Below are 11019 nucleotides of genomic sequence, written 5' to 3'. Positions count from 1 at the left end.
CTGCTGTGGAAAAAAAAACGACACCTGTAAATACTGCCAAAGTGTAGGCTTGTTGCCACGTTTTGGAAATTCTGTTTCATGAAGTCGTGTTCAAGTCTCATTAGTGTGTGCTTTCTTTTGTGTTCCCACAGTATTCCTTTACGGAAGAAGTCCAGAAGAAACCATTGCCCTCTGCTGCCTCCCAGTGTTGTAAGTAAGATTTTTCTCTCAATTAGGGCTCTTTTAGTTCTCATTTCCCTCTTGAGTTAACCCTGGCTGGTGCATCTGGACAGCATTTTCTTTTCCTGTTAGCGTTGCAATTAAGAAAAGGCAGCCTGGGTGCAGAGGGTAACAGTTAGGTCTGATTCAGACCTAGCAATCTTTGTAAGCTAAGAACTCAAAACATGGGTTTGTTTCCTAGAGAGCTCTCTCTATGGTTTAAGCCTTATGAGATTGAAGAGTGGGGTCTGATGCAGCCTCTAATCCATCCCCGTTACCAGTGCATTAGGTATGTAAGGTCCCAATGACCTTGTATCAAGATTTATGCAGTACCTGTGAGTCCTGGAAAAATTGGAGGCTGTATGGAGCACATTTCAGCCTTTGCTCTGGGTCTTCCTCTGTGTATGTAGCTCAGTTGGACAGTTAATAGTTGAAAAAATGTGACTTTTATGGCTTTTAAATGGTCTTTTTAAAAAGAGAACATCTGGAGCCCAAAGTTGACATATGCCTGTTATATTGTAGCCAACTTTTGTGTGTCATTCCGAGCATTTTATTTATTCTCAACAATATTTTTAATGCAGATGCAGAAAAAGTCATTCAGTGATATTCAGCTTGTGCCTTAACTTGTTGTTTTGCACCTTCCTTTACATTTATAAAAGATTGGATGAGAAAAAGTTGAACTTGCTTTGTATATTAATCGTTTGCAAAGTGTTGCACTAAAAACCGTGTTTAAAAACACAGAAGGGAGGGGATGTTTGTCTGCAGTAATTATGTTGTGAGGTGACAGCTGTGACGCATCCTCATATGGTGGTCTCACCTGTTTTTCTGGCAGCAGCGTAATCATATTGAAGCTGCAAAATTTGAACAAATCTGTTGTTCTCAGCTTTTAAAATGCTATGATGAGTGTTATACCTTTTACAGGTCATTTTTGCATTAGGCTGATTATAGGATCGCTACAAAGCTGTTAACATCAGGAAATGATAATTGCTATTTACCTTTTTTTGGACAGGAGAATTATCTGTGTGTGGCTTAATCATTTTACCTTTCACATCTTTGGGAGACTTTGAACACTGAGCAGTTAGTCAGCTTTTCCCAGTTACTGAAAGACTTCTGGGGGAATATACAGAAATGTTCCAGCAGCAGTGCCCAGAATATTACCAAGTGCACCTCTTTTAGAAATTAAACCAATTCCGAGGCATACAGGCAGGAAAACACTTCTGAAAATGGCTGCAGAGATGGAAGGGGGCAATTAAAATTTAAAACCAACAGAACAGACATTGGAGGAACTAAAATATTTCTCTTATGCTAGGGTGACTCAGCCACAGGGCTCCAAACTTCAAAGGATCAAAGGGAAGCAGTATGAGTGTAAATGGCTGAAGGATAAATGTTCTTCCAGTTCTTTGATATGACTTTTCTGGCTGCACAGAGTGAGCAATAAAGAAGTTTCGTGGTGGTTGTGAAAGGCTCATTTTTTAGTGTTCCTTGTAGATCCCTCAATGTGTGAGTGAATGAGGAGGATTATTGTCTGTACAGGAAATAGCAGCACCTGTTTCTACAGCACCGTGTCCCCAAATCTTAAAGGCCTAAGGGCAAGCAGCCCCTGCTTGTTGTAAACTCAGGTTGTGTAAATCAAAGTTATAAGAAATGAAAGTGAAAGGGTTCTGCCTGGCACTCCTGCTAGCAACTCTAGGAACTCCTCCTTTTGCTAGAAAGTGGCTTTATTTTGTGTGACAGTTCATGTGAGGGCTTGATGTTAGGTTGCAAATTGTTTTCCATCTTGTTTAAACAGAAAAATAAGCCGAGTTATGTAACGTACTTTTTCCTTTTCCCCTGGAAATGATGGTGTCTGGTTGCCTACTGGCCATCTTGCAGCATCAAAGGAAATGTGTGCTAACAATCTCCAGAGGTCAAATGGTTTTATATTGCATGAGTATTAATTTGATCTGTTTTGGACATAAAAAGGGTTTGTTTAGAAATGTGGCGATTTTATATATTTGATTACAGCAAGTGGCTACTCTTTTTGAACTAACAGTAAATTTTCTGTGGCATCCCCATGTACTCTGGCACCCACAAGCGCTCAGTCTCTGAAAATCAGGCTAATTATGTGGCTAAATATTGGAATGAAGCAGTAAGGTAGAAAATTCAATGACACATTTTTCTACGGTAAGGCGGTGGCTGTGGTGCTGTTCCTGGAGCACAGGGAGTTTGGTTTGCACGCGGAGCTCCTGCACAGCTCGGGACTTCCTAAAATGTCCTTAGGAACCCAGATGAATCCTGTACCGTGGTCTGAACGGAGTATTACATGAAGACCAGGGATCCAATTCCTGTATGAATAGGGGCTTCCTGAATTTGTGGTTTTTGAGGATTTTGCAGATTCCACAAATTCTAGGCAATGCCTGTAAAATCTGAGGAACTTGTGAAATCCATGGTGGGGGGGGAACTCGCTGAGTCCTGCGGCAGCGTCCTGGAGTGGGGAAGGGGAAGAGAGGGGGTTGCCCACTTGAAGGGCTACTGGCAAGACGGCTACCGCTCTTTGCCGCTGATTGGCTGTGAGGGCTGCCTGTCATGTGGCTCCGCCCCTCTCTCCAATTGTTGGTGAGGGGGTGGTGCATGATGGACAGTGCCAATCAGTGGTGGGGGCAGAGTCACTGGGGCCCCTCAACCATTCAGAGGCCTGGGGGACCGGCCGCGCTCCACTTGTGCAATGGCTGGCCAGGTCTGTGTTCTGCCTGTGAAATCGGGGGTGCCAGCCCCCGTGAATTAGGTAGGTCTCTATGTATAATACAGGATTTCTTCTCTGAAGGTGCGTCACTTAAGATATAGAATGCATATTCTTATAATTTAAAAATATATCTAATTATTTTGAATTAAATCTAATAAAAAGAGCCCACAAAACTTAGCACTCAAACTTCTTTATCCTGAGTGAGCTCCATGATAAAACTGGAGTCTCTTGCGCTTTGTAAGGATGTAGGGGTCGCCATACCGGATCAGACCAATCATCCATCCAGGTCAGTATCCAGTCTCTGAGGATTGTTGGTGGCAATCTCTCGATTCAAGGATGATTTCTACCACCGTTCACGGACGGATCTTGAGATAACTGAACAGTCCAATCCTTGAGCCACAGACCTGTCCCCAAGTTGCAGGTCTGTCCATAGGGAAGCATAGGCGGTATGTTGGGATTTGTCTCCGCTTCCTTCCTCTACACTCTCTTCTCTGCTTTGAGGGCAAGGCACTTTACCTCGAAGTGGGCTGCTGCTTGCTTGAGGTTGCAGCACCATTGGAGTCAGTTAGCAGCAAGCCCAACCTGTCCTTGCAGCATTTCTTCTGGCTCCCATGAGATTTTGGCCTGCAGCTAAGCTTGGAGTAGAATACTTGTTTTGGGAGTCGGGCGTCCACACAATATCCAGTCCGATGAAGCTGGTGCTTGAGGATCACTGACCCCATGCTGGTGACTCGGCAAGGATGCTCTGCATTTGTACAGTGATCTTGCCACTTGACGTGGAAGATTTTCCAGGGGCCTTGTTTGGTGTTGGCTCTGCAGGCTCTTGAGATGCTGATGGTTAGGTTACCCACATTTTGCATCTGTAGAGGAGAGTGGGGATAAGCACTGCGTTGTAAACCTATGTCTTGGTGTCCTTCCAGAGATTGCAATCAATTTAAAAAAAACAAACGCAAAAACACCATGCCAAAGCAGCTTCCAAAAGGAGGTGCGTGTGCACCAGATCCCACGTTGGATCTCCTGATCTGAGAGTAGCCAGCACCAAATGCTTTAAGGGTTAGGGTCAGGATATTCACAGTAGGCAGAATGATCCACTTCAGCAATGTCTCATCCTAATTCCTCATTTTTATGACACTTCTTTTGGGCACTGAAGCTCCCACAGAACGAAAGCTTACTGACAGCTCTTGCATGGTTCACATGGGAAATAACAGTGGTTGGATGTAGCTGCATCAATGATAGCTAGGCTGTCGAAAATAATTTAACCAGTCATTGTACTTCCTCTCCAATTAATTTGTAGGTTGTGAGTCTCTTGGTTGCAATGCACGTGGGGTGATCAGAGTTGTAGGCTTGTCTCCACAGAGGTTTCCTTTACCCCTTTTACTGCTCTCTAAAGGCTACATACAGTTGCATGCAGCCTTTTCTGCTCTGGCATGGGGGAGCTTCACTCCAGTTCACTGCACTGATGTGAGGATGCCTCAGAGCTGCAGGTAATACCTCCAGGTAACAGCAGCCTTTTCCCCTGTTACTAGGGTTACCACGTTTCCAGTTTTTTAAAAAAGGGGACACGTGTTTGGTGGGGGGGCGGGGATTGTAGTATGTTATTCATAGATGCTAGGGTTGGAAGGGACCTTAGCAGATAATTGAATCTGACCCCCTGCCTGGGTGGGAACGAGCGCTGGGGTCAGATGACCCCAGCCAGGTGCTTGTCCAGCCTCCTCTTGAAGACCCCCAGGGTAGGGGAGAGCACCACCTCCCTTGGAAGCCCGTTCCAGATTCTGGCAACCCTTCCCAAAAAGAAATTCTTCCTGATGTCTAACTTAAATCTGCTCTCGGTCAGTTTGTGGCCGTTGGTCCTAGTTACTCCAAGGGGTGCCCTAGTAAATGGAGCATCTCCTATTCCTTGCTGTCCCCCCATATGAATTTGTAGGTGGCCACAAGATTGTCTCTCAGCCTCCTCTTGTTCATTGTGATTGTGGGGGGGCAGTGATATGCCAGTGCCCTGCCCATGCCAGTGCCCCTCATTCCCAAGCTACAGGCCCCCCACCAGCCCTGCTGGTGCCCCTCACTCCTGACCCACAGCCCCTTGCTCCCCCCAGCCTGCACCTGCGAGCAAGGCCACTGGCCCCTGTGCTGCCAGCGTGGCCACACAGCTTCCCTGTTGCCCCCGAAGGACCCCTGCCACCCCCTTCCCCTGCTGGAGGGGTGGGCTCCTCTTTGCCTCTCCGCCCCAGCACTGCTGCAGCCCCAGTGCCCAGACAGCTTCCCCTAGCACCAGCAGGTTCCTGCTTCCCCCCTGGGCAGTCTCCAAACCCTGGCCCTCCAGTCCCTGCTCCCCATAAACTTACCTGCATCCAGCGGCGGGGGCTGCTCCCACACCCTGCCCTGCTTCGTGCTGGCCACGTGTGCCTGTGCGCACGCATGCATGTGGCGTCCTGTCTCCAGTTGTCCCCCCCTGCTCCCCGCAGCCCCAAGCAGCAACTTGTTAGGGCAAGCCTGGAAGTGCTGGGAAAAGAGCAGAGCACATTCCTGGACATTTGTTTATAATTTAATAAGCTGCCTCAACAAATTGGAGGACCCAAAAAGGGGACGTGTCTGGGAAAACCCAGGCGTATGGTAACTCTACCTGTTACTGGAGTGATGCCAGCACAGCGTGGCAGAGGGCAGGCCGGAGGATCCTGCAGGCAGAGAGAGAAGCTGTGAATTGCAGGCTGCTGATAATTAGGCAAATGAACAGCCCCTGTTAATGAGAGTAGGGACAAGCAGCAGAGCTAAGTGGCTGCAAGAGAGCAGGTAGCAGAGAAGCTGGCTTGGCTGCCAGACAGTTCAGAGGGGTAGCTTATACAGAGGCAGAGCTGGGAGATGGGAAGGGGAGAGGGAGGCTTGCACAGTGGGTAAGAGAAGCCGCCCTCCATGCCTGGGTCTGAGGAGCAGGGACCAGAAGTGGTGGGTGGAGTTAGCAGGTATATATATAGCAGGTATATAATATATACTGAGCTCTTGGGCTAGAGAGTCGCTGTGGCTCTGGTCTTGCTAGGGGAAGGAGCTCTGCAAAGATCCACAGTGCAATGAGGTACTCCAGGGAGCTAGTGAGAGCTAGCTGGTAGGCATGGGGGAAGATATCCTTTGTGGTGAGGGGACCCAAATGAGGGTTAGTGTTTTACTTGAGTGTTGTTTTTTCTGTCAATCCATGAGGTCTGGGCATAGTTGAAGGGGAGGAAGGAGCCTACATGGAGGTACTCTAGCTTGAGCTGCATGCGAGGAGCCTGGCAGGCCCTGGTGTAGACAGAGATTAGGAGAGCACGTTGGCCAAGACCAATAGGGAAGAGCAGTCCAAAGAGACTGGAGCAGACTGAAGGCAGCCTGATGTTGAGCAGGGCACAGTGAGGCGCCCAACAGTTTCCATCTGTCACCAATCACCTTGTGTACGGCCATTCTGCATTCCTCGTCCTCCCCAGCATGCTGCTTTCTCGTAGGGAATGTGTGTTGCTGTCCGGATCTGAGACAGAGGGAGCACTAAGCAAAGCTGGGCACGACACCATTTTATTGGGCCCAAGCATTATAATGTCTGCAAACCTGGGTTTCCTTGAACTGTTTCTTTTAAAGAAGTAGGGGGGGCATGGAATTTGGTCCTGTTTTCCTTGCAGCAGAGTTCAGCTTGTTCCTGCATTTCCAGACTTTATTGACTTGGGCTAAATTTAAAGAAACCCAAGCTCTCAATTTCCTAGCACTTCATTGAGGATAACTGCAGTGCCCATGTTCTGGTTTTTTTACCAATAAGATGAAGCTGAAATTGCAAGTAAAGATCAGTAAGTGAACATAGCTTTTAGTGTCTGGGGACGCACTGTATTTAAGCACAGTAGCTTGCATGGGACTTTTTGTTGATTACTTTAAAGTTTATTGAATCATTGGAAGCCAAACTCATTTAGTGTATTAGAAGACTAGGATTTATTCTCCATGTATATCCAAAATTGCTGTGAGCAGTGCCAATTCCCATTATAACCCATCAGTGAGTCATTGTATAAGTGCTTCCATGCTGTCTGTTTCCAGTCAGAATCATAATGCAAACAGGCACTGGAAAGGCACTGTGCATTTCTTTAGAAAAAGGATTTGGCTTTTTCCATTTAAAAATAAATAATATCTGTGTCCAGGGAGCTCATGAGATGAAGTTCAACCTGTGTCCTGCAACATGGGTCTTGCCAAAGGAAGCTAAATGCTGCCCAGTAGCAGGTCCAGGAAGAAGGCGGGGGGTGCAACCCTCCCATACCTACTTCTGCTGTGCCAGGGAGCAGGGGAAAGGGGGGCCCTGCGTGTGTGGCAGCATTTACCCCCGGGCTGTGGAGCTGCATGAAAGCAGGGACCCTGGCCATATCTCTGCATCCCAGCCAGAATGAGGTCACTCCCTGGGACACCCCCGCTGGGACACCCCTGTTGATGTTGCTGGGTCACATGGTAACTTCTGTCCCTTTCGTTCTCAAGATTTGGCGGTCACAGCTGATATCGTTATTTGGAGAGTGCTTGTTCTTCTCTCTGCTCCAGGTCTTCATCTAGTTGGCATGACTTTGACGGGGCTTGCAGCTCCTGCATGCATTTCTTGCCGTGTGCTCGGGCCATGGTCTGAACTGTAGGTCCCTCACTCACAAACTCAAAATAATTAAAATAACAAACCCTCCGTCTCCCTCCGTCAGACATTTTTGAGGCAGTTCAGAGTAGGGGTCTGTTGATGTCCGCACAAGATCCCGCCTCTTGGGCCGTTCTCCCTCACGCCAGGATGCCCTGCAGATCCACGTCCCATTACTGACAATGCTGTGGTGAGACCCTCAGCCCACTTACCACCCTTTGTTAGGCTGGCAGATTGGATGCTAAATGGGCATGGGGTCTCATCCCAGTGACACATGCTTCTCTCCAGCTCTTGCGTGTCCTCCTCTGCTGGGGGTGTCCCTTGGAGATGGGGAGACTGTCCATGCAGCTTCTGGGCCTGAGCTGGTCTAACTGGATGCAATGCTGCTTCTGACTGCTGCCGCTTTTCCAAGAAGAAGCCAGGCCAGCCTCTTCCTATCCTGCAGCAGTCAGTGTTTAAAACCAGCTACTGGAAACTTTTAGCTTTTCCTGCCCGTGGTTTTTTTTTTTTAATTATGTTTTTCTCGTGGAAAATTTCTGTAGTTAGCTGAATTTGGATTATTGCTTCAAAGTACTCATGGCTAAAGTGTTGCTTTATTTAAATTGGCCCAATATTTTGAATGTTACCTTCCTGCTGCTGACTGGTATCCAGCCCACATGAATTTGATTATGCTGATCTTCTTGAGAGAATTTAGTGGGGGAAAAGTGCATTTTGCAGAAAGCACAAGAAGGAATCTTATCTATGTCTTCTCTCTGCGTAACGTTTTTTCAAAAGGCCATTAAGTCCTTCTTTTAAAATCCCAACAATTTAAGTAATTCGTTTCCTAAGTGCCTTACATCACTTCTAAAAATGGGGCTTAAGCTCCTAAAACTGTTGCAAATGCTTTTGACAGCGTTATCCATAGGGCATAAGAATATGTTTTAGTGGCCTCTGAGTAATTGGAGAGGAAGGGAAATGGAAAATGTGATAAAATGCACTGTAGGTTTACCAAAGATAGGTCATGCCAGACTAATCTGACCTCTGTCTCTGATTTACACCTCCCTTGTCTAGACAAACACTGATCTCATCTTGCCGGACTTCATCAAAACATTTGATACAGGGACACACATAACATTACAAGTCTACCTTCACCAGTAAATTGTGTAGGAACTGGGTAAGGGGAGATGGTGACCTGTAAGTGAAGTAGTTCTGTACTCAACTCTCAGTAGCTCTCAAATGCTCTGATCTATCTTGATCCACATAGTTCATTGTCAGGGATCGCTCCCCATTGTGTGGGGAAAGTGATTTGGTAGACTGGAAACCCTGGGGCGAGCCTCAAGCATTCAGCACTTGGATGCTCTTGGAGGTCCCACGAGCTTCTCCATAGATTTCGTGGCTCTGCCTGGAGACTCAGGGAAGTCTGGCTTTCACCAGAGCTGTCAGGGCTTCTGTGTTTGTTGATGAGTCCTTGTTGAAATGAGGCTCCCAGGGCTTGCATACTTCCAGCTCTGATAGCAAGCCTCAAACTCTTGCTGCCCAGAAGCTGCAGATCATGGAAGCCCCCTAGTCTTGGTGATGAGTCTGTCCTAGTGCTGCAGACCCTGAAAATACTGGGTGCTTCTCTCGCCCTGACAGGGATCCACAATGGGGGCTTTGGGAACCTGGCCGTTCACTTGTCAAAAGTTCATCAAACTCTGCTCCCCAGTGAATTCCCCTGCAGGTGTAGAGCAGGAAAGCCAGGGGAGTTCCCATCCCCATGTCTGCAGACACACTCCCTGCACTGGGGCCTAGCACCGCAGGATTGGACCCCTGAAGCCCTGGGAGCACCTACCTGGGGTGGTGGAAGACTGCAGACAGCGTTGGGTTGGGATATCATTGAGCGGCTGTGGAGCATAAGCAGAACCCTGAACTTGGCTTTGACCATCTGAGCAACGGAGCGACTCTCCTCCCAAGGTTGGTTTCCAAGGTGCGCGCCAGTGAAAGTTTGCATGCATGGAAACTCCGCACTGGACATTTAATAATCCTGCTCAGCAGGCTGACAACATGAGAGTATTAAGTATTCTGCCAGGAGATTGTACGTTGAATCTGCTGGCATGTTCATAGATCACGTTGTCGGATGCTCAGCTCCAAGGGAGGCTAGATCCATCATACTACTTCAGGCATTGGGAGACTCTGAAGCACCAGAAGAAGGGTGTTTGTGCCCAAAAGCTTGCAAACAATCTTTTTTCTAACTATTTAGTTAGTCTAATAAAAGATGGCACGTCTGCTCAAAGAACCTTGTCTGCCTGTGTCCTTCAACCAACACGGCTGCAACTAACAACCCTCAGATTTAATTTGTCAGCTGAGAAGCAAGTTCTGCTTTTACAAATTCTTGGATACTGGCAACCTCCCCTTAGCACTCTTAATTGGTACCTGAAAAACCGAGAGTGAAGCAAAATGAGCATTAAGCGAAACCAGAAGTTTTTGACAACCCAAGATAGTGCCCGCAAGTGTTTTCTAATGACCCACGATGGTGACTGCGAGCATTATAATGAAATTTGCTGAGTGCCAAGTGGAATCGGGTATTAATTTAAAATGAGCATTATAGCAAAATAGTGGTAAGCAGGGGTTGCCTTTGTAGGCAGTGTCCCAAAGACTTTGAGAAAAAGAAGTGAAGATTTAAGGCTTTAAAGAGCCCCATGCAGCCTACTTATAGTCCTCCTCTGCAAAACATTGAGAGGCACGTGGATGAAAGGGGAGATGGAAGAGAGGCGGTATGATTATGAACATGCCAAGGTAACAAATCAAACTCTTGGAAACTGAATTTCTGCCCTGCAAACATTTTGAATTTTTATTTATTTTTTTTAAGTACATTTAAAGCCAATAATCCCAACTGTTTTGTGAAGTGGGAGTTCTGCAAAACTTCTATTTACAGAAGTGACATATTTCTAAAACAATGCTCTCCAAGTCTCCTGTAAAGTGACTGCTGCCCCTTTGGGGGGCCATGGAAGGTGGCAACCATCTAGGTGCTGATGACTGGAAGATCCTTGGGGGCTAGGTGGAGCAGCTAGACATCTGGCAGGCCCTTAGTGGCCCGTTGTTGGTATTTTTGTTCTCTCCTTATTAGCCTGTTTATGATCATACAGGTGACGGAGCTGTTTAGAGGGATGTTGTTGGAAAGCCAGGGCAGCAGGGATGTTAGCATGAGTGACCGCTCAGATTGGGCATTTTGGAAGCTTTTTTTCTTCGATACCAGGAAATCGTGCATATTTGTGTATGTTTGCAAACTGAGAAAGTGATTCCTTCTATTTGTAAGGCTTCCCTTACTTAGTTGGGGTAAACCCAACTCCTGATAGCGCACAATCAGTCAAGTGCCATTCTCGTCCAGGGGGTTAGTGGTGGGGTGGGCAGATGCTTGTCACTGGTCTCTATTATCAGCTGTGCTGCTGTGTTTCTGTAGGCCAGTCTAGTCTGATGTGTTAGTTACCATCTTTCTTGGGGGGGGGGGGGGGGGTTTTTTTTTTTT

At 47.2% G+C, this 11019-nt stretch overlaps 1 protein-coding gene across 1 annotated transcript in view; it reads left to right on the top strand.

Moving 5' to 3' along the window:
- UNC13B (unc-13 homolog B) overlaps positions 1–11019 on the top strand; it is a 339671-nt gene that overhangs the window by 44216 nt on the left and 284436 nt on the right. The window contains exon 7 of the mRNA XM_019518288.1: positions 132–189. Coding sequence (XP_019373833.1) covers positions 132–189 — 58 coding nt within the window. The remainder of the gene's footprint in view (positions 1–131; positions 190–11019) is intronic.

Source organism: Gavialis gangeticus, unplaced genomic scaffold (assembly GCF_001723915.1).
Source record: "Gavialis gangeticus isolate Ggan-Ray unplaced genomic scaffold, GavGan_comp1, whole genome shotgun sequence".
Taxonomy (NCBI): domain Eukaryota; kingdom Metazoa; phylum Chordata; order Crocodylia; family Gavialidae; genus Gavialis; species Gavialis gangeticus.
This window is presented reverse-complemented; position numbering and strand designations above follow the sequence as displayed.